The following is a 24,363-nucleotide window of genomic DNA, read 5'->3' on the forward strand; positions in this document are numbered from 1 at the left end:
AAATCTACCAAAATATGTAAACAAAAAGAACAATATTTCTTACTTGTTTCTGGTTGTTTTCTTTTAACGGTGCTTGGCTCAATGGCATTGCAAAATAGCAAGGTTCAACTTAAAGCAGGAGCTTATGCTGCCCCAACTGTTAAATATTCTATCTATAATTAGAAAGGAACAATCTGTATTTTTCCAATATAGTTCGAGAAACTCTGAAGGCCCATGAAACCTCAACCTTCTCAATTTACACTTTTCTAATAAAGACATAGTGTAACTGAAGCTATGAAGATAGATACCCTGATAGCAATCTATCCAGTCCCTTTCATCCATCATTGTTTGTTCTTTATCTGTCTTTCTACAAAAGCTGGGCCGTGAGGAAAAGTCTTTTCATATCCTTTGTAATTCTGGACACCGGAAAATATATGTATATCGTGAGCAAAGAAAGGTAGTTGTCTGACATTTAATCTTCATGAAAACTGACACGGAGAGGAGAGCTAACCTTCTGCATTATTTTTAGTTTGATATTCCGTGGTGCTTTATTGATCATTGCTGGCGTCCGTCACTGTGCATAACGATAACTGCTTCAGAAGCAGAAAAGAAGAGATTGAATAAGGCCTTTAGGACTATCAGCTTCTTACCGAGAGATATGTCAATAGTGACTGTTCCCTCATCCTTTTACCAATAAGAATGGTTTGTCTGGGTATTTCAAAAGCTTTTGCATATTGACAAGATATTTTAAAATCAATGAGAAGCTATGAACTCTTCCAATGAATTGCTGTATTGCTGAAGAAGGATTTGTTTTTTGTTTGTGTGTTTTTTGGAGTCTTGATATGGGGAATAAATGGACTATCTTAAACCCTTGTTTATTTTCAACTATTTACCAAAGAAGTTTCTGTAAATCTTCCTTTGCAATGAAAGACATGCAGTGAAGTCAAAGAAGTCTGTCTTTACATCAGAAATAAGAGAATTGCTTTTAACTTTCCTTGGTTCCATGATATCAGTTGTTTTTCCAAGGCTAAAATCCTGTACAACATATACACACGTAATGTTTCAAGCAAATGATTTGTGAATACAGAATTGGAACTAGGATGCAAGTATAAAACAGTAAGATTCCAATAGCAGGTTTTCTCATAATCACATTATATTTAAATGCATAAATCAGGGGTGTCAAACACAAGGCCCAGGGGTCGGATCCGGCCCGCAGGGTGCTTAGATCTGGCCCACAGGGCCGCCCTGGAAACAGTGAAGGACCGGCCTGCAGTACAGGGAAAATGGAGCTTGTGAGAGCTGCATGGGGCCCTCTCAAGCTCCGTTTTCCCTGGCAGAGGGTTGCAGGAGGCCGTCGCAGCCGAAAACGGGGCTCAGGAGCCCATTTTCACTGGCAGAGCACCAACACGAGTGACGTCATGCTGGCCATGCCCACCCCAGCTCCCCAAGGTCAAACACAACCCTGATGCAGCCCTCAATGAAATCGAGTTTGACACCCCAGGCATAAATGTTCATGAGCTAGAGTTCATTTCATCAGATGCCTAGATGGGATAGACATCACTAGTGGCAGCTGAAGAAAGCTTACTCTTTTGAATAAAATTTGTTAATCAGAAAAGTGCTACCAGATCCTTTCAGGTTTCTTTGTCAATGATTCTCCTCCTATTATGGATACAGCTGTAGTGCGGTGGTGGGTTCCTCCTGGTTCGGTCCGGTTCGGCCGAGCCGGTAGAGGTGACGATATGACGTCACTGAACCGGTTCTCCCCCCCCCGCCATCCCTCCTCCCCAACCCCCCCACGTTATTCTTACCTTTTATTTGGTCCCACCCCCAATCTATTGCTGCCACCTGTGTCCCAGCTGATGACTAGAGGGGAAAAAACTGTTTAAACTCTTGCCATGGGGCTTCAAAGGGCCGTCCTACAGCTGATCAGTGTTAAAAGCAAACAAATGAGTTGGGTCGTAAGTGCGAGGACTGGTCGTAAGTGCGAGGACCTTCCAGAAATGACTCTGACCAGCTAGCCATGCCCACCTAGTCACATGACCTCCAAGCCACACCCATAAAATAAGCCACGCCCACAGAACTGGTAGTAAAAAAAATTAGAACCCACCCCTGCCGTAGTGGATTATGTTTAATTTGAATGAAAGCCGATGCTCATTTTTTGTATATCTACAAAAGTGGAGCACTTATGATTTTACCCAATGCTGATGTGTTAGTTACTTACAGGTAGTCCTCGACGTACGACCATAATTGAGCCCAAATTTCCATTGCTAAACAAAACAGTTGTTAAGTGAGTTTTTTGCCCCATTTTATGACCTTTCTGGCCACAGTTGTTCAATGAATCACTTCAATTGTTAACATGGTAGTAACATGGTTGTTAAGTGAATCTGGCTTTCCTATTGACTTTGCTTGTTAGAAAGTTGCAAAAGACCGTGACCCTGCAACACTGCAACTGTCATAAATACCTGCCAGTTGCCAAGCCTCTGAATTTTGATCATGTGACCACGGGGATGCTGCAAGGGACGTAAGTGTAGAAAACGGTCCACGAGTCACTTTTTTCAATGCCATTGTAACTTTGAAAGACCACTAAACAAATGGTTGTAAATTAAAGACTACATATGCACTCTGAAGGTAATGGAAGCAAAAGACACACATAGAAAGGCACACAGATGCACACAGGTCTTTTATTAAAATTTAGACAACAGCACTCAGTAATATGTGTTGAGTTCTGGTTTTCATGAAGTTGCCTGATTAAATGACTCGTACTGTTAGCAGCATGTTCTTAATGATTAAGTTTGGCTTTCAGTGATGTTAACAGAAGAGCAGGAGGGAACAAACAGATGCAGCCAGATCTGCAGCATTACAATGGAAGATCTGCCCCTTATCACCACGCACATTGCAAAATGATGCCTTAATACTGCTTTAATCATTCTGAAGCAAGATCCCGCAGACATCACTGTTGACTTCTGTAAAGAAACATCAGCCCAGAGTCTTCCTAATTGAGTTTTACAGAGCTCTTTTTTTTATAAAATAGGTCATAGAGAATCTAAAGAAGCCAGATTCTGGGAATTATTTATTTTATTTATTGTTTACATGCCCCCCCCCAACCTCACCTCTGGGTGGCTTACATTATAATAAAAAGTTAAAAAGGTAATAATACAAAGCAGTTCAAATTAATAGAATTAAATAGAAAGCTAAAAACCAAGAGGGGGGACGACGGGGGGGGACACAGAGGTGGTATTCAGCAGGTTCTGACCAGTTCTGGAGAACTGGTAGCGGAAACTTTGCATAGTTCAGACAACCAGTAAATACCACCTCTGACTGGCCCTGCCCCCATCTATTCTCTGCTTCCCGAGTCCCAGCTGATCTGAATGGAGATTTTGCAGTATCCTTCCCCTGGAGTGGGGTGGGAATGGAGATTTTACAGTATCTTTCTCCAGCCATGCCCACCAAGCCATGCCATGCCTACCAAGCCATGCCCACAGAACCGATAGTAATTTGAATCCCACTGGGGGGGGGCATCTTTTCTACCCTTTCAGCCAGCCCAGCATAGTGTGCCCCTATGGACTCTGAGGCCAGTTGGCAGAACTGGAAGGCCAGGAGTTGTGGGGGCAGTCTTCCAGTAGAAGAACAATCCAGAGGGCAGGGGCCATAGTAGAAAAGTTTCTTTTCCTGGACTCTGGCAATGAAAATCTTTGGTAGATGGAATCCCAAGTAGGCCTCTTCTGTTGGAATGAGTGGGGGTGGATTAGTCCCATCGGGGTGAAATGGATCCACAGATATCCTGAACTCATATCCTTAAGGGCTTTCAAGATAATTATCAATCTTGAATTGGACCCGGAAGCAAATTGGCAACCATTGTAGCTTATGTAACAACAGGGTGACATGTGCCACCCAAGAGGGCTCCAAAACTGTCTGTGCTGCTGCGATCTATGTTATTTGTAGCTTCCGAATACTCTTCAAGGGTAGACCCATGTAAAGTGTGTTGCAGTAATCTAGTCGAGAGATAACCAGTGGTTAGCAATCCCGACACATGTAGAAGGCTCTGGGTGAGGAGACTGTTCTGCAATATGTATTGTTGGACTGATTTCTGATACATATTTTTAATTAGAGGAATATTCTTTCAGTAATTCACTAATATTCAGCCCACATGAGAAAGCTACATCTTAAGCTTTCATATGTTACTAATACTGTGTGATTTTTATTCCTGTCATTTTCTATGAGTACTGCTATTCCTGGGGTTTTAAATATTCACATGCATTAAAGCTAATCAGTAAGACCATGACTGTAGATTTAAATAAAACATTTATTTAATTCCTTCAGTAGAGAAAAAATATATAAAGTATATATATATATAAATTCATGAGCTCTTGCTGTAGTCATAAACTGGCATGACCTAATCCTTAACTTAATATAATTTCACAAAAATACTCTTACCATTATTAAAGAAATAATTACATTATTACAGTAGTGCCAAGTAAGTGCAGCTGATCCAGAAAGATACATAAAATACTTCCAGATGAATTTACCAAGGTTAACCAACGCAACTAAAACGCTTCTGAAGGAACCATGAATTGTTAATTTAAAAAAAAAATACTGTTGGCAAATTAAATCCACCTACTTGAAAATATAGTTGTGATTTTGCAATTACGGTTGATGGTCCATGATTATCATATGGAAATCTGTCTACAAATTATGCAATCTACAATCTGCAAATTATATGAGATAGTGACAGAATATGTGCCAGCTATATAAGGATTTATTTATTCATTTCAATTTATAACTCTTATTCATGACTCTTAGTGGCTAACAACAGTTAAAAACACTATATGACAACACATAACAAGAATGCAAACATGATTTGCAGATGAAGTAAAAAAATCAAAAGAACCCGTAAACAAATAAACACAATTATGCGGGTTCTGTTACACATTTCCCAAGCTTGTTGACACAACCATCTCTAGTTTTATGATTCTATGATTCTAGTAGAAGGGTCCTGAGGGGACATTAATACAATCAAACGAGTCCAGAGATATTTCAGGAAAAGAGTCCTCCACACCTCTGCTCGCAACAAAATACCTTATGCTACCAAACTTGACATTTTGGGCTTAGACAATTTAGAACTATGCCGTCTTCAGTCTGACCTAAATGTAGTAGACAAAATTATCTGCTACAATGTCCTACCAGTCAATGAATACTTCAGCTTCAACCAAAACAATACAAGAGCACACAATAGATACAAACTTAAGGTAAACCGATTCAAACTAGATTGCAGAAAATACAACTTCAGTAACAGAGTGGTCAACGCCTGGAATGTACTACCTGACTCTGTGGTTTCTTTCCCAAATCCCCAAAACTTTAACCTTAGACTGTCTACTGTAGACCTCATCCCATTCCTAAGAGGTCTTTAAGGGACGTGCTTAAGCGCACCAGCGTGCCTACCGTCCCTGTCCTAATGTTCCCTTTTATATGTATCCATTTCATGTATTCATAATTATGTTTACACTTGTACCTGTTATCAAATACATGCTTGACAAAATAAATGAGTGAATGAATGAATGAATGAATGAATGAATGAATGAATGAATGAATGAATGTTTCCAGAATGGGCACCATGACAAGGTCCTGCCAGATGTCTTCCTGGGTCCTGCCAGATAGGACCCAAAGCAGTTCTCTCCCGCCTAACAGGATGTTTTTATTATTTTTTTAATGAAAGTTAAAGGAAAACTAGATTTTATTTAACCGTGTTTTAATGTTTCCTTTTCATTCTTTCCTACAGATGATGATTTTTTTCACGAGCTCCCAGAAACCTTTCCTTCTGATCCCCCAGAACCTCTTCCTCATTTTCTCATTGAGCCGGAAGAAGCTTACATTGTCAAGAATAAGCCGGTGAACCTCTACTGTAAAGCCAGCCCGGCCACTCAAATCTACTTCAAATGCAACAGCGAATGGGTTCATCAGAAGGACCATATTGTAGATGAAAGGGTTGATGAAACCTCTGGTGAGTTGCAATTACTTTGGGGAAAAAAATGTATAATGGCTTTGGTAGATAGATTGCTTTAAATCCTGTTGCAGAAGGTGACAATGGGAAGTCCATAGACTACTTATAGTAAAGGCAACCTTTTTGTGGAACCCTAAATAGGTAGAACCAAATATTTTAGAAACATATTTTGGAGAAGGCGATTTAAAGGGTGACATTAATGCTTTTATATTTATATTTATATTTATATTTATATTTATATTTATATTTATATTTATATTTATATTTATATTTATATTTATATTTATATTTATATGTACAGGGGGCTGTACAATGTGAGTTCAATCCTAGGTAGAGGCAGATATTTCTCTCCCTGGGCACAATGAGAATATATCTGCTGAACAAAACTCTGCCTTGGCGACAGGAAGGGCATCCGGCCAGTAAATACTCTGCTAGCTCCATTTAGTTGCCCAGATTCCACCCTGCAAGGGATTATGGGGTCGTTAGAAGAAGATGATGATGATGATTAATGCTTTTATATTTCCATACTATCCCTTAAGAATTCTAATAATTCACAAGTAAGGCAGATTTTTCTCATGGAAAGATTAAGGCTAAAGCCTTAACTGTTCAACTGTTTGTTGTTTTTCATTCAAAAAATCTTACTTCTAATCAAATAGAGGTACCCTCAATTTACAACCATAATTGAGCCCAGAATTTCTGTTGCTAAGCAGGATAGTTACCCCTGTTTTCCCCCGAAATAAGACATCCCCTGATAATAAGCCCAATCAGGCTTTTGAGCACATGGCAATAAGGCCAAGTGCCTATTTCAGGGTTCAAAGAAATAAAAGAGAGGGTCTTATTTTTGGGGAAACACGGCATTAAGTGAGTTTTGACCCCATTTTACAACCTTTCTTTTCACAGTTGCTAAGTAAATCACTGAAGTTAAGTTAGTAACACGGTTGTTAAGTGAATCTGGCTTCCCCATTGACTTTGCATGTCAAAAGGTTGCAAAAGGGGAACATGTGACCCTAGGACACTGCAATCATCATAAATACATGTATCACAAACATCCAAATGTTGATCAAGTGACCATGGGGATGCCACAACAATCGTAAGTGTGAAAAATATTTATGTCACTTTTTTCAGTGCTGTTGAACTTCGAACAGTCATTAAGTGAATGGTTGTAAGTCGAGGACTACCCTTAAGTATAATTTATAGTCACCCAAATTAGAGATCAACATCTATGGCTTTTCATGGCTTAATAAGAATCAAACTTTGCTGGAGGGTAACTATTGTCAGAACTATATAGAATCAGTTTCAAAAATATTTTTTTATATTGAATCCACATACAGATATATGATATGTACACTCTTAACTGCTTAGGGCACAGAAACGCTACTTATCTACATTTAGTATTCTATTTTTATTATATTAAGTATTCTGAAATATTTTTTCTGTCTGTCTGCTTGTCTATCAATCAAGAGGCTTGAAAAGGCATCCCCTGAGCTATAAACCTATTTGTGTCAATGATGTGCTTCTTATTTTCTGAAAGATTAATAATCAATACTTGGGATCACATTCAAAAATGGAAGATTGAAGCTTGTGCTCTTTGACAGCAATGAAAAATAACTTGCTAGCAAGCAATTTCTTTCACAGGGGAATGGAACACTTTGTCTAATTACTCAAGGAAAAAAAAATCCACTCAGTACATGGAATGCATAAAAATTTCACATAAACTCAGTTCAATACTAAAAAAAAAAATCTCTTATCTTTTTAATATTTGAGAATACAAATTTGTAAGCTGTTGTAGCAGGATCATTCTTGAATTAGTGAAAAAATCACAGGTTTTTTGTTTGAAATAATATTTGGGGGGTGGAATTTTCAGAAGAAATTTTCACAATTCGGGAAGACAGGTGGCTCTTTTGAAGAAATCAGAGTTATTTTCTACTTTGTCTAATATTCATATTCCATGAGTCCTTTTGCCCAAAAGGGACTGACAAGGCTTTATTACATGAGTAGCCCACTTCTGCATTGACTAACTAACCAAATAGCTGTAGGTATGGCTATTTTAGCTGCTGATCCTTAATCATGAGTTCTTTAAGGAGACCCATGTTTTTTCAGCGTCTCTAATTTGGAGAAATGGTTGGGTGGACATTAGACACCACCTAAGAACCGAATCAATTTCATTATTCACAGAACTGTTGGATCAGGAAGGGATAATTTCTCCATTGATGTTTTCACCTAAAGTTGTATATCTCCTGTCCAGGACAATTTTGGATTTTCTATTCATACAATATTTCCCTGCCATGATTATAGGAGTGTGTTGGGCAATAGCCAGATATAATCTGAAGGAATGACAAAAGAAGCCCATGAGTTTTTAGTCAAAGAATACCACGTTTTCATATGTCTGTTTGGATAATGACATGGTTCTGATAGAACAGGGCTGTCAAACCTGCAGCCTGCGGGCTGGATGCGTCACACGCTGGTCATGCCCATGCCCGGTTTAGCAAAGGGGGGAAAAGTCCCGATACATTGCGTGACACCACCGTGACAATGCGGGTTTGACACCCCTGTAATAGAATGACCGCCTGTCATAAAAAAGTGGTAGATCTTTCATTGTCTACATACCCAGGATTGTAATCTCACCCCACTGATTGTAATCTCACCCCATTCTCATAAATAGTTTTACTATGTGAGCAAGAAAGTATATTATAACATTGTATACAGAAGGGCTTTGCAAAACAGGAAAAAAACTTCCCAGAGAGAAAAAAAAAAACTACTTCCCTGCATTATTAGAGCAGCAGCATCCTCTGGAGCTAGTTTGGTGTACTGGTTAAGACATCAGGTTAGACCTGGGAGACCATGAGCTCTAGTCCTGCAGTAGCCACAAAGTCAGCTGGTACGATAGTATATGGGATAGACTTGGCAAGGAGTCACGAACCAATTAAGTGAACTAATTGTTTCCTGCAAACTCCACTCCCCTTTCGTTCCTCTTTTATTTCCTCTGAGAGGGGCCATTCATTGTCCACCTGTGGCCTTAGTCCCAAGTCGACCCTTGTCCTTTAGCTATTCCCTTCGTCTGGCAAATCTGCACATGCGCACACTGGCAACAGGCTCCAGCTGTTCGTCTGCCTCACTGATGTCTGACTCCGAAGACAGCTGATAACTGGCATATGGCTCTGGCCCCCTCTCTGCCTCCGACGCAGAGGTCTCATCAGAGCCTTCCCCAGACTCCAGGATTGGTTCATGTTCCTCCCCAACCTCCTCACTATCCGAATCTGCTGCCAGATCCGCTGGCTGCTGGCGGGTAACATAGAAAAGAGTTAACGTAGTTAACAGCTGGTTAGTGAGTGGGGCAAGACTTCATAAGAGACCCTCTCTAGTATCACAGACGTAAAGGAAACGAGGGGGGGGGATGCACTTTCAAGAACCTGCCAATATAGCTTTACAATAAAGTAAAATTAGATCATCTGATTGTGATTCCTATCAGGTTTACCCACAAGACCAACAACAATCTTGCATGTCTGAAAGTACAGTTCATCCCATTTCTTTATAGCCTGAGAAAGTGCCTCTAGACTCAGTCTCCCAAGGCTTTTCTCACATATCACCACAACAATCTTCCAAGCAGCCATGTAAGCATTTTCTAGTGCTAGCAAGCTTTGGAAAGACTGTCTTTCCAATGATTGCAAAGCCCTAGTAGCCAGTCAGATCACATGAGTGGTAGAAATAAGAATCCAGATTATGGGGGCAATAAGCTGACTTTGTATAAATATACAAAAGTATGAAGGCTATTGCTTAACGCATTGTAAGCCGCCCTGAGTCTCCGGAGAAGGGTGGCATATAAATCAAATTAAAAAAAATAAATGATGAAAAGTGTCGTTTTATGGTCCTTTATTTGATTTTTTTTTCTTAAACTGCTTACAAATTTTTCATAGAAATCATACCATTCCCATAAATAATTATTCACATCGTCATGATTTTACTTCTGTGTAATATAATCTAGCAGAAAAGCATCATGCATTAAAATCTTTGGTTTAAACCATATGTGAAACCCAGGGAATAATACAGGTAGTTATTGTTGCTGATGTATTTATTTTTCTCATTTTATGGTTTAATTCTCAATAAACAACCTTGTAAAGAGCTATTGAACCTTCATGTTGGTTGTTGGTATGTGAAAGAAGATAAAATTCACATTCTCCCCAGTCCTGTTGCTATAGTTGCACCGGCATTCAAATATTAAGAAGTCAAGTGCATTTGTACTTGATTTGATCTTAGAAACAGGTTTTTTTCTCCCTAAACCAGTGTTTCTCAACCTTGGAAGCTTGAAGATGGCTGGGGGATTCTGGGAGTTGAAGTCCACCCATCTTCAAGCTTCCAAGGTTGAGAAACACTGCCCTAAACCCTCACATCTTAAACAATGACCGAAAACAACGCAAATCCATATGAGGAATGGCAAACTTTGGCCATGGTACTGGTAATAAAAGGCATCTGTTAGGCTGAGATTAGAGTGATGGAGGATCAGAAATGTGAATGAAAAATCTAATGTTGCATATCTGAAATTGTAAAAATGTAAAGAGATTAAAGAAAGCCATCAAAGGACTGTAAGAAAATATGTTCATCAGTGCTGGAAGGGCCAAACCATATATAATTGTGGACTCGTGTTTTTTTCTTTTGCTCCGTCCTTGACTCTGTTTCTGTTCACAAGAATGGATTTTTCTCATTGATAAACATGGCACAGCAGTATTTTATAATCCAGGAATAATTGAGGATGCAGAAAATAACAAGGCTGGGTTTAGTTATTCCCATAAAGAATAACTGGAAAAACTGTGCCCTCAGAGGTTCAATTATTTTAATAGAAACAGGCTTATAATCTACTTGCTGACTAAGGTGGAAAGTTAATATCAGCGTATATGATGAAATATTTCTGAGCATCTTAATGCTGGCAGATTCAATGTAATATTACAGAACTGAATGCTATAAAGGATCAATGAAACCATGGATTCTTCTTTTTATTACTGCAAGGACAATGACAAATAATGAACAGCTTTTATATATATATATATTTAAAATATATATATATATATGACTCATTTCATTGAGTTAAATAATGTATATGGCTACCTATCTCATAGCAATGACTCCGGGTACCACACAGAGGGTTAAAACTGAACCACAGTAAAATAATCAATCAATAATCAAGGTCCAAGGTCAAAATAGTCCCAGGTAGCAACAAAAAGGAGCAATCAAAAGAGCAACTAGCAGAGCTTGTTAACTTGCCAGGTGAAATGTTTGTTGAAAAAGCCAGATTTTTAGTATCTTATGGAAGGCATAGTGGGGCTCATCCGAATCTCTTGGGGCGATGCTGTTCATAGGGCCCTTTAGCTCAAATAAAATTCTTCCCTTTTTGCCTTTTCAAATTAATGAAATAAAGGGGCCTTAATGTTGAGGTAAGGAACATGGTGGCTCAGTGGCTAAAACGCTGAACTTGTTGATCGAAAGGTTGGCAGTTCAGCAGTGTGGCTCCCATTACTTGCCCCAGCTTCTGCCAATCTAGCAGTTCGAAAGCACTTACAAAATGCAAGTAGAAAAATAGGGACCACCTTTGGTGGGAAGGTAAGTTTTCCATGCGCCTTTGGCGTTTAATCATGCCGGCCACATGACCACGGAGGCATTTTGGACAGCGCTGGCTCTTCGCCTTTGAAATGGAGATGAGCACCGCCCCCTAGAGTCAGGAAGGACTAGCACATATGTGCGAGGGGAACCTTTACTTTACTAATGTTGAGGTAGAATATTCTTTGCAATTTTTTTTCCTCCGAGAAAGGGCTTCTGGTTCTTTATATTTTCAGAATTTCTTGAGAATTTCTTTGAGATTTCTCTCATAGTACTTGATAGGTGAAGGTGATAGAGGGGTTACTACTGGTCTGAAAATTTTCTTTCCCTTTTTCTGAAGATTCCATGCCTGCTTGCTCATAGGAATATTTCAAGATTATTATCCTTTAGGATTCATTTAAAATATGGGAAGACAGGATGGCTGCAGACTGTATTATATATGATAACACAGATTTCCAAACCTAAGTGCCATGATTCTCTCCTTTGCCCTCTTTCAATAAAAGTATTATTTTTATGGCATTTCCAAAAACAATTCTGTTTTATACTAAATGAGAATTGACAGGAAAAGGGCAGAATTTTTTATATTTGTTCCAACAGAATTTAGAAATGAGGGTTCACAATGTCGGTGATGCTTGTAATTTTGATCAATGATTTCAATAGCCAAGATGAAATAAAGTTTCAATTAAATTATAGCATGAATTTACTTTTATTTATTAAATTTCTTTAGCATATTTGTTCAACTTTTATAAACTCTTCCCTACTCCCCATGAGAGTTATTTGGGTTGTTTTGAGTAGATTTCACTGCTTTAGAATTTCTCGGTGAAGCAAGATACCCTACTTTTCGGAGTATAAGACACACTTCCCCCCCCCCAAAAGAGAGTGGAAATGTTGGTGTGTCTTATACACCGAATACAGCCATTTTTGACCTCCCGAAACCCCGCCTTGTGCATCCTGTTTTTGCCAAAAACAGGCCTATTTTTTGCAAAAACAGGGCCTGCAGAGGGTTTGGGAGGCCTGCAGAGTGCCCCTGGGGGCCAGGGAGGGCAAAAACTTTTTTTTTCTTCGAAATCTTGATGTGTCTTATATTCCAGTGTGTTTTATAGTCCGAAAAATACAGTACTTTTCAAAATAACTTTAACATGGAAACATACCACAGAGCCCAAGCAAAGTTTAAATGATGCATGTCCTTTCGAGAAGCATTTTGAAAAAATTTTGCTGCCCTATTCAGACAATCAGTTCACAATTTGACAGTGAGCTAAGCTATTTCATCATCTTTCAATCGGAAGGAAGTTAATTTAGTGTTCTTTGAAAATCTCCTTGGTTGGAATTATAATCAGATGCCCTTCACAACAGTATAAATGGTATTGTTCTTGAGGACTGTACTTTTTCTCAATCATTTTGGAGTCTGGGAGTTTGTCATTCCAGTACCTATTACTGAACCATGCAGACTGATGCCCTCATTTGTTTTAGAAAACAGTGCAAATGCTGAGACAAATGAGTTGAACTACTAGGTTCTTGGAGTCCTCTGAACTTGGTAGTTTTCCCTGAAGACATTTTGTTACCAGTAGTAGTAAGCTCTATCTCTAAAACTTTAAATGTTTTCATTGAAAACCTGAAGAACTGCTACCAATCAGTATATTAAAATTGAACTAGGTAGCCCAGTGTTCTAAGCATAAGGTAAATTTTAATCTTCCTACATTTACTTTGTTAATCAAATAAATTCCAGGCAGACCAATTTTCAAGAATTCTTACATTGCTTGATAAAATGACTTATTAATGCATTTTTTTGAGAGATGTCTGAAGAAAGTTATAGCTTTTTAGCTTTAATAATAGTGTCCATATAGGCTCCGGGAGCATTGATTGTGCTTGTTGACAACCTTTAGGGGATTTAGAATAGGAGAAATGTATCTGTCCTGCCCTTGTCCTGTTCTTGACCTCTTGACCTTTCATTGATCTTCAGTAGTTTAATCAGGGGTCTTTTAGGCCATCTTAGGGAATTAGGAGGAGGAGCCATGATGGCATCATGGCTCTCTTTCTTCCTCCAGGGCAGGGATGTCAAACTCAAGGCCCGGGGGCCTGATAGCAAAAATCCCTCCCCCCGCCCCAGCCTCCAGCTTGCTTACCTTAGCTGCTGGTCGCAACGCCTGCCTTGCTTCGCTTGCTGTAATCCCTGCAATCCACTGCATCAGCAAGCAACTGAATCTCCCTGCCGGCAATCAGGCTCATTGGTGAGCAGCTCTATCTGCGCCTGCCTGCCTGTAAGTTTTTTTCCCCCTTTGGGAGCTTTAAAAAAAATAGTTAATTGGGTTTATTTTTAGTTGTTCTTTTTTTAGACCTAGCCATTTAAAGTTTAGGAAGTTTTAAATTTAGCTGCTTTTATATAAAAATAAAAATAAAATAAAATAATATTTGTGCAGCTTTCTGAGATTTTGTGTCTTTCTATAGTGTTTCACTCTAACTACACAAACACACAAAATCTCACAAAGCTGTATATGGAATTTTGTATGTGTAAAGTGTGAAAGTTGGTTTTTTGGGCTTTTTGTGGCTGTGTGAGGTTCCTGCTTGTTGCAGGGGCCATTTTGGGTCTAGCACAGCTTCTTTTACCTTGTGGGTGAGCCAATTGTGTGTGTTGTGTTGTGTGTGTGTAAAGTGTGAAAGTTGGTTTTTGGGGCTTTTTCTGGCTGTGTGAGGTTCCTGCTTGTTGCAGGGGCCATTTTGGGTCTAGCACAGCTGCTTTTACCTTGTGGGTGAGCCAGTTGTGTTGTGTTGTGCTTTGTAGGTTAAAAAAAGGCAACAAAGTGATGTTGACTTGGCCACGCCCACCCAGTCACCTGACCACCAAGCCGCACCCACTAATTAAGCCACACCCACAGAACCAGTAGTGAAAATTTTTAGATTTCACCCCTGCTGCGGGCTGCTTATATCTTCCAGGGGGCCACCCTGGAAACAGCAAAGGACTGGCCTGCGGTGCCTCTGCCAGAAAAAAGGGAGCTCGGGAGGGCCGCGTGCTCCGTTTTCACTGGCAGAAGGTTGCAGAAGGCCATCCTAGCCAAAAACAGAGCAGAGAGGGCGACAGCAGCTTCTCCCGATTATGACAATCTGCATGATGTCATCGGTGCGCAGCTGCCTCTCAGCTGTGCAGTGGCCGCATTACAGCTCCATGGAGCGGAGGGATGGGTTCAGGCGATTCCGTGGCTTCCCCAGGTAGTCGGTCACGCCGCATAGAAATGTTCAGCCCTCTCAGGACTTTGGCAGGTAGGTGGTCGCCTCCCCTCCAAATGGCAGCCCCGGGCCGGCTGGCATGCCTGGGATGACAGTTGCACAACTCTTCCCAGGGCTAATCAAACAATGCTACTAAGGTCCTTTCTAAGTGCCAGGAAACTATGGTGGTAAATTGTGTGTAACCAGCCATAAGCTAAATAAATAAATAAACTATGGTGGTTGAGAATAGATTTTGGTTAAACTGTGGAAAAATTATGTGGCTGTAAATTTTAAGCTCTCTCCCCCAGTCTGGAGATCTATCATTAACTCAGTTAGTTCTGGTATGAGTTTGAGGGCCCTCTTGGACTCATGGCTGGTGCTTGAAGAGCAGGTGACAGCCATGATAAGGGGAATATTTGCACAAATTTGTCTTGTGCACTAATGGTGCAGGAGGCCCTGATCATGGTGACACATGCTTTAATCATATCCCATTTGGTTTACCATAATGTGGTCTAGCTGGGGCTGCCCTGTTCTGACCTAGGCTTCCCAAGAGCATGAAGCAGACTTCTTGTCCCAATAAAAAACCCTTTTCATTAAGTTACTGTGAATTCTTCTCCTTCACATCCAGCAAAGTCTTTCAAGGGAGAATTTACAGTCACAGTCCTTATCTGAACTGCCAGGCTGATATCTTCAAAACTTGGCAAGGAGTCATGAACCAATTAAGCGAACTAATTGTCTCCTGCAAACTCCACTCCCCTTTCGCTCCTCTTTTATTCCCTTTGGGAGGGGTCATTCATCATCCACCTGTGGCCTTACTGCCAAGTTGACCCTTGTTCTTTAGCTCTTCCCTTCGTCTGGCAACTCTGCGCATGCGCACACTGGGAACAGGCTCCAGCTGTTTGTCTGCCTCACTAATGTCTGCCTTCGAAGGCAGCTGGTAACTGGCATACAGCCCTGGCCCCCTCTCTGCCTCTGATGCAGAGCTCTCATCAGAGCCTTCCCCAGACTCCAGGACTGGCCCATGTTCCTCCCCAACCTCCTCATGGTCCAAATCTGTTGCCAACTCCCCTGGCGGGCCACAACATGCCCATGCAAAACATTTGGAAGCAGCAGCTCATTCAAAATGCATTGGTACAAGCAATTATGTTATATGAAAATTTCTAGGAGATGACCAGGCTGAGTCCGAGAGAGGAGTTAAGTGCATCATCAGTCTCGACTCTGTTAACACACAAGAGATGTAAGTCCAACCCACCTTGAATTCCATTGACTCTTATCTACTGCCAGTTTGCTTTGATCATTAGTAGTTCAGATTCTTTTAGAACGTGTTAGCATGCATTAAACCTGTATTCATGTGGTTCCTGATTGCTTGCACAAGACAGAATCTTTACTCTTATACTCATATAACATCACAGTGAGTTTCACTGGCTTCCAGTGGGCTTCTAGTTCCAATTCAAAATGTTGGTTACAACCAATAAAGCACTAAGTGGCATAGAAATAGGCTTTTTAATGGGACTATCAGTCCCACCACATCTACCACAGAAAGTATGCTCTAGTTCCCTCTGTTAATCACTGCCGTCTTGCTGGAGCTCCAAAGTCACATCTGCTAGCTTAACAGCGGGTTCAATAGAAGTAAAGCCAAAGATATTCACCATTCTTTCAGTATGTTAAATGTGGAATATATCACCCTTTTGTCTCTTCATTGGATAGCAGGTTTTCATAGCAGGGCTATTGTTCTGCAGCAACTTCTTAAGACATAAAATATGGAAAGCATCTTCTCCTACCAGATTTTATAAAGTAGGTCCATACACTTTTTTCCTTTATCATATTTGACACTTATATTGCTATCATTTTCAGTTCTCACAAGATTTGTCCATGCTTCTTTCATCTCTTTTCTGTCTCTTCGCTGTTGGAAAATTAGAAGAGAGAATCATCACTATTTTTAAAAAAAGCTCTAGGGGTTGTTGTTGTTTTTTTTTAATCAACTGGAAGAAAGGTAGAAAGCAGCGAAACAAAATTGCGCCTCCATCATTTAATAATAAGTTCCAGATATCATGAGATCAACAGTATATTTATAATACAATAAAGCTTTCAATTTCCAATTTTTAAAAAAATGAAAATATGCCAGAAATGTAGATTAGGAAAATAAGCAACTCAAAATGAAAATATTAAAATACCAAGAGAAAATTGTGCAAAGAAAATATCTATACCACATGTTATGAAGAAATAGTGTAGAACAAATCTAGAATTAGAGAAAAGAGAAACTAAACCAAATCATATATAACAGATTTATTCCCCATTTCACTAGTGAAATAACTGCCAGCATTCTAAACTGGAAAACAAGGTTGGAAAATCATTCTGGTTAATATTTTTCCATTGACCCACAGCCCTCTGCAGTGTACAGACAGATTTGAAAGTGCCTTATTCTCACTGGATTAAATATCAATTTTCTTATAAAAAACTAACAGGGCTATTGATACTTAAAAAAGGGACACTAATGAATTTAACCAGGGTTTCATAGGGCATACAAAGATAAGCAATTTTCTGAAGTTATTGAAGTTGTTCAGTAGTTTTTTTTACATCCTTCAGTGACTCACTTTCCTGCCCAATTTTTTCCCCCTTGTGATAATCATGTCAAGAATTAAAAACACCTTGCCTCTCAGAAATTAAAGTTAAATCTTTAATCTCTCAGAAATTAAAGTCAAATCAAAACTTTAACCTTAAACTGTCTACTGTTGACCTCACCCCATTCCTAAGAGGTCTGTAAGGGGTGTGCATAAGAGCATCAGCGTGCTTACCGTCCCTGTCCTAATATTCCTTTTTACTTACTCTTTTCATGTATTCAAATTATGTTTATACTGTTACCTGTTATCTTATATATGCTTGACAAATAAACCTATGATTATGAATTTGAGTATGCTTAAAATTTGGGAGCAAACATTACATTTCCCAAGCTATGGCCTTTCTGGAAGAAGTTGATTTGCTGGAAAACAACCTTAGGAAAAAGCAAAAAGCTAGGCAATAAAGAAACTTTTGAGACTTATTACATCTTCCTTCCTTTCAAAGTTAGCAGTGGGATAGGATCTCCAAACAGCCCAGAAATGTGTGTATGTGCAGGGACTCTACCAGCTATTTTCTCTTTATTTTCCAGCTCTGCATTTCATGAACTAAGAAGAAGCAAACACATTCAGTAAGGCTCCCCACTGACCCCTTGTGTCACTCTGTCGATTTTACTTATTTCTATCGTGCCTTCACCATTCCCTGAATCGTGATACATTAATCAAGCCATGGGAGTGATGCATTTTCCATCAAAATGCTACTTTCAAAATGTATGTGGTAGAGGGGTTTTGTTTTGTTTGGGGGGGGGAGTTGTAATAAATAAAAATCTTTTTTATTTTCAAAACCACATTTTGAAAATAAGATAAAATAATAAATAATATATATAACCCTGCTGGGCAAATTTTTAGTGAGTTCACGAATGGCCAAATAAGCCTCCTTACATTTCTAATTTTCTCAGTGTGTTTCTGGCAAGCAGTACTAAAGGGCTCCTATGCTTTCCCTAGACACTCTGGGATTCTTTGGCTTTCCTTAACTGCTTCAAAGTGTTTCAGTTTTGCGTAAATGCTAAGATACATGTGGGATGTATTCCCAGGTTCCAAACAGCTGTATCATTAGAAACAGCATGTATATCCACTGAACCAGGAATAAGAGACTGAATGTATTTTTCCAGAAGTTTGCTCAAGGCAGTACTCTCTAGGAAACTCAATTTCGAAACTTATTTCCTTTCCCCTTCCTTCTATGTCATTTGCAGCTCTATTTTAATCCATGCAGAACATCCATGCTGTCAAATGCAAGAATAACCAATGTAAGAATAACTCTTGGCACCTTCTGTCAAGATTTCTGTCACAAAGAATTCTTCTTTGCTTCAGAGCTCAGCTTGGACCTTTCCTCCCCTTGCTCCTTTATATTTATAACAATCCTCCAAAGCTCTGCACAGGGAATCCCCAAATGTGACAATAAAGAGCCACTGAATGACAGGGAAAAGCAAGCAGTGCAGCCTGTTTGTCACAGATGTACAGTAGAAGCCACCCAGAGTTACTTAAGATGGTCAGTCATATAAATCTCTTAAATAAGTTTCTGCTCGTGAATGAATTCTTTATTTTTGTAATTGCTTTCTCGGGCTGACCAAAAAGCTATTGGTAGATCTTTGCAGCACTGTAGATCACCTGGGTGCTTTCCTGATGTATTATACCACAATCCCCATAATTCCAGATGACTGTTTATAAGCTGCATGGGATGGGGAGATGTATCCCAAAATGTATGCTACTCTGTTTCCCTGAAAATAATCGGAAAATCTTATCGGAAAATAAGTCCTAGCATGATTTTTCAGGATGCCTACCCCCAAAATAAGCCCCAATTAAGATTGTCAGCCAGATGCATGCATTTAGTACTGTATTTCCCCCAAAATAAGACCGAACCAGAAAATAAGCCCTAATGCGTCTTTTGGAGCAAAAATTAATATAAGATCTGGTCTTACTTTCGGGAAAACATGGTATATAGTGAAACATTGGGAAGGGATGACATATTAAATTCAGTTCTATATGCAAGTAAATGTATACAGTGTCATTCTATACCAGGGGTATCAAACCTGTGGCTGGCAGGCCGGATGTGTCATGCTAGCCACGCCCACCCCCAGTTTAATGAAGGGGGAAAAAGTTGTGATACGTCACGTGATGACAATATGACACCACAAGTCTGACATCTGTGTTCTATACCATTATCAAAATAGTACATTTCCCTAATTAAACACTATATCCAGTTTCAGGTTTCCAAGAATCTTGAGATTGGAAATATATGGTAGAAACCAAACTAAGATTATTTATAATGATTGATAGATAAATAGATAGATACATGATAGATAGATGATAGATAGATGATACATGATACACTCCACCATTAAACTTCATCAAATTAAATTCACTTATTTTTTATCTACCAGTCTAAACAGTAACAGCACGGTGTCTGAAAAATGTTCAGATTGTGCTTTGAAAACTAGCAGTTATGAATCCCAGTAGTTGTATTAGTATCCTTGATATTGTTTTAAGGCCATGAGGTGAACCTATGGCACGCGTGCCGGAAGTGGCACACAGAGCCAGCTCTCTGGGCACGCTAGCCATCACCCGTTGCTCTTCTGGGTTCCGGCGCGCACATGTGCACTGGCCAGCTGGTCTTCATGGGGGAAGGTGTACCAGAAACTGGAAGACCAGGTGACCGGCGCACATGCGCACTTCAGAAACTGGCAGCTCAGCTTCCCCGCGCGTGCATGCACGCTGGGAAGCTGCTCTTCCAGCTTCTGGCTCTCCCGCACGCACAATCCCATTTCGGCACTCGGTGCCAAAAAGGTTCGCCAACATTGTTTTAGGGTGTTATATGTTTCATAAATGATGCAAAGGATGCTAAAAAAAAAAAGTTTTTATTTTCATAATCATATGAATTTTAATTTTATTATTTGATTGCATTAGTAAGATTCAACTCTACTGAACAATTTTTGTAAGGTCCCAAATGGACTTCCTTGTATATATTTCTTTTTATTAAATACCTATGTTTTCCACCTCATTTTTGGATAAATCTGCTTCCTTTAAAGCAAGAACATCACTGCAATTCCTCTTGAAAGAATTGGTGCCCTTTTTCAGACTCCTATCTAAAATCCAAAAACTGAAGTTTCTTCAGAGAGTTTGTTAATTAAAGGATTATGCCTTTAATATAATTCATTTGGTATCATTTTCAAAGCATGCAAAACCCTATTTTGGATGCTGTCATTTGTTTGATCTTCGCTTCTCCTCCATCAGATCATTATCTTCTCATTCTACATTTGCCTTGAAAATGATATCCCTAATGACTCAGGACTAAGAAATGAATATGAAGTTATTTAGGAGCTAAATATTAAATTCCAGATGTGGTAAAATAGATAATACCATGTATCATAACTACATAAGGAAGTCTTCATATCCCTCCAGATATATGTTCTGACTATGCTGATTAGAATTATCAGAGTAAAATCAATAATAAAACATAACTAGGGCAGATCATGTCAGCAGAAAAATGAGATAAGAATGATTTGGGATTGGAATAAAGGCTACTCAATTTTGTATACACCACCTCTACAAAGTTTTCTCTAACAATATATTTATTTATATAGTTTTTCAACTCTTTATCCCAAAGTTTTTGGAATAAAGTTCCAAGTTATTCTCAAGTTTTAAATAGTGCTGATAGGAATGAACCAAATCAACAACAATGGTGACAGAAGCAGAGCTTCTTGAGATCACAGAATGATTTGCTATTCAGATAATTAATTACACAAACAACACTAATGTTAACATGTCAAGTGATGAGATTTCTTGCTTGCTATCATTTTAGTAGTGCTAAATTTGCCCCATATCACCCCTTTTTTTGTTTCATGTGAAGCTTCAAAATAACATCTGAGGAAATATGCTATATTTTATTCAGGTTTCAAAAGAAGTAGCTATTTTAAACATACAAACATATCACTTACAAGGTAATTCGTGAAAATCTATGTTAAAATGGTATGTCAGCATTTCAGCATTTCATCTGAAATTTTACTTGCTTCAACTATTTTGCTTTCTTTAGCCTAAATGACAAAAATGACAAAAAAAAGAGAAAGTCCTAGCCTGAACATTATAAGCATTGTATGTTTGAACATTTTAGGCATTTCCTCCAACTACCCAATGAAAATAAATGTTTGGCTTCCATGTAAGTTTACACTAGAACTTCAATTACTTCACTGTTTATTGTATACTCCTGAATGAAATCTCCTCAGGTCTATTTATTTAAAAGTTTGATTTCATGTTTGTAAGAAATCATTTTCAACATTCATTTGCTGTTCTATTTGACCAGTAAAATCAGGGGTGAAATCCAGCAGGTTCTGACAGGTTCTGGAGAATCAGTAGCAGAAATTTTGAGCAGTTCGGAGAAGCAGTAGCGGACATTTTGAGTAGTTTGGAGAATCAGCAAATACTACCTCTGACTGGCCCCAGAGTGGGGTGGGAATGGAGATTTTGCAATATCCTTCTCCTGGAGTGGGGTGGAAATGGGGATTTAATAGTATCTTCCCCTGGAGTGGTGTGGGAATGGAGATCTTGCAGTATCCTTCCCCTGGAGTGGGGAGGGAATGGAGATTTTGCAGTATCCTTCTCCTGGAATGGGGTGGGAATGGAGATTTTGCAGTATCCTTCCCCTGCCACACCCCCTAAGCCATGCCCAACAAGCCACACCACGCCCAACAAGCCATGCCCACAGAACCGGTAGTAAAAAAAATGAATTTCACCACTGAATAAAATATACAGATTTGATGCATTGATAACAACAACTAAGGTTGCTATTTATGTCGAACTTTATTTTTTACTTGTTTTGTTAATCCCAAGGAACGTTAGCACAGAAAGAGATGCAAAGTCATAGCTAGCTTAACCACAGTTTAAAGTTGATTGGGTTTCTCCTCTCCTCTTAGGTATACAGGTTCAAATATATCCATCACAATTGCTAGGTTACCATGGTGCTCTGAGTATAGGTTGTTTGGATCTGAATAATTATGATAAACCAATGTGATTTGTAAGATATCGTTTAGGGTTTAGCATTTATGTGAATCCAACCCTTCTGATTTATTGTTGGTTGCCATCTTTAAAGTGCTCCATGGCTTAGGACCCGGGTACTTACTAGACCGCCTTCTGCCACCGATAGCCTCCCATCGACCAGTACGCTCCCACAGAGAGGGACTCCTCAGGGTGCCGTCGGTCAAACAATGTTGACTGGCGACCCCCAGGGGGAGAGCCTTCTCTGCGGGGGCACCTGCCCTCTGGAATGAGCTGGCCCCGGAGATTCGTAGGATCCCTGACATTCGCACCTTTCGCCGCACCCTCAAAACGCTATTGTTTCACCAAGCAGGGCTGGCCTAAATGCTGTTTTAAAGGGTGGTTTCTATTTTAGCTTTTTCGGCCAAATTATTTAATATTTTTAAATTGTCTTTTAATTTTCATATAGTTGTGGGTTTTATTTTTGGCTGTACACCGCCCTGAGTCCTTCGGGAGAAGGGCAGTATAAAAATTTAATAAAATAAAATAAATAAATAAATAAACAAATGGACAATTTCAGCAAATGTGTAAAGACAAATAGTAGCTATGTGATAGCAATCATTTTGTTTTAGCAAAACATTTCTATTTCTTTCTAATGTGTCCACTAGAATATTTCCAGAAAACTTCCATAAGTGTAAAAATAGTGTGTAACTGTAAAAAAAAAAAAAACAATTTATGCAAGACAGATTTTTATCTATAACTAGGTTCTTTGGATTTAGACTCTTACGTCATTTGTTTTCCTTGGAAGCGTCTCTTCCCTTTTTACACATGGACCCTATTTACTAATTTTTGTATAGCAAAAATATAGTGTCTACTGTGAAGTGCTTGAATAAAAGCTCTTTGAAGTGCCTGAATAAAAATGGGATCACATTCTAGAAGCCCACAAATATGTCCCGTCCCCCCCCCAGGACAAAAAAATAATAATACATACCCACTCAATTTTGTTTCACGGTAAGCAACATTATGGAGGAAAAACACAGAAAAAAAGCAGGAAACAATAAGGCAAAGAAATTAAAACATAAAATAGTGAGAGGTGGAGAAATATAATTAAATATTATTCACTATTATTCTGCATGGGTTTTGTTCTATATATGGTGAGCAGAACTGAACTGCTACGTTTATAGCTAAGGCAGTTTGCCAAGGACCCATTATATCAAACAGATTGTAAAGGTGATATATTTACCTGAATGTTGATTCTTTGTATTTAACACACATGGTTCCTTTTATACATGTTATCCTGGACTTCTACGCAGTATTTTATTTTTTGTATTGCATTTGATCTGATTGTCAGACTAATCAATCAATAAACTATCTGTTTTCCTGAATACTTTTTCCATTCTTGCAAACGATTGTTTCTGTCATATCCATACACTGATTCATATATTATTTTTTGTTTAAACTTCTCTTCTAACCCTTGAGAATCACATCATTCAGTCCATTTTATTGACTTTCCCTTTCCTTTTAACCAATACATATTTCTGTCTTCATTGTTTGTGTGTGAGAGAAATAGAGATAAATTCAGTCTTCATTCAAGTAGATTAGATTAGATTAGATTAGATTAGATTAGATTAGATTAGATTAGATTAGATTAGATTAGATTAGAATTCTTTATTGGCCAAGTGTGATAGGACACACAAGGAACTTGTCTTTGGTGCATATGCTCTCAGTGTACATAAAAAGAAAAGATACATTCGTTAAGAATCATAAGGTACAACACTTAATTATAGTCATAGGGTACCTATAAGCAATCAAATCATACTGGGAAACAATCTATAAATCATAAGGATACAGCAACAAGTTACAGTCATACAATCATAAGTGGGAGGAGATGGGTGATAGAAACGATGAGAAGATTAATAGTAATAGTAATGCAGACTTAGTGAATAGTTTGACAGTGTTGAGAAAATTATTTGTTTAGCAGAGTGATGGCATTAGGGGAAAAACTGTTCTTGT

At 38.9% G+C, this 24,363-nt stretch overlaps 1 protein-coding gene across 1 annotated transcript in view; it reads left to right on the forward strand.

The window, feature by feature from the left end:
* UNC5C (unc-5 netrin receptor C) overlaps positions 1-24,363 on the forward strand; it is a 364,758-nt gene that overhangs the window by 217,033 nt on the left and 123,362 nt on the right. Inside the window, exon 2 of the mRNA XM_070948266.1 lies at positions 5,756-5,977. Within this exon, the coding sequence (XP_070804367.1) occupies positions 5,756-5,977 (222 nt within the window). The remainder of the gene's footprint in view (positions 1-5,755; positions 5,978-24,363) is intronic.

The sequence above is a fragment of the Pituophis catenifer genome, unplaced genomic scaffold (genome assembly GCF_029215685.1).
Source record: "Pituophis catenifer annectens isolate HBS135680 unplaced genomic scaffold, rPitCat1.0.hap2 SCAF_8, whole genome shotgun sequence".
Classification (NCBI taxonomy): domain Eukaryota; kingdom Metazoa; phylum Chordata; class Lepidosauria; order Squamata; family Colubridae; genus Pituophis; species Pituophis catenifer.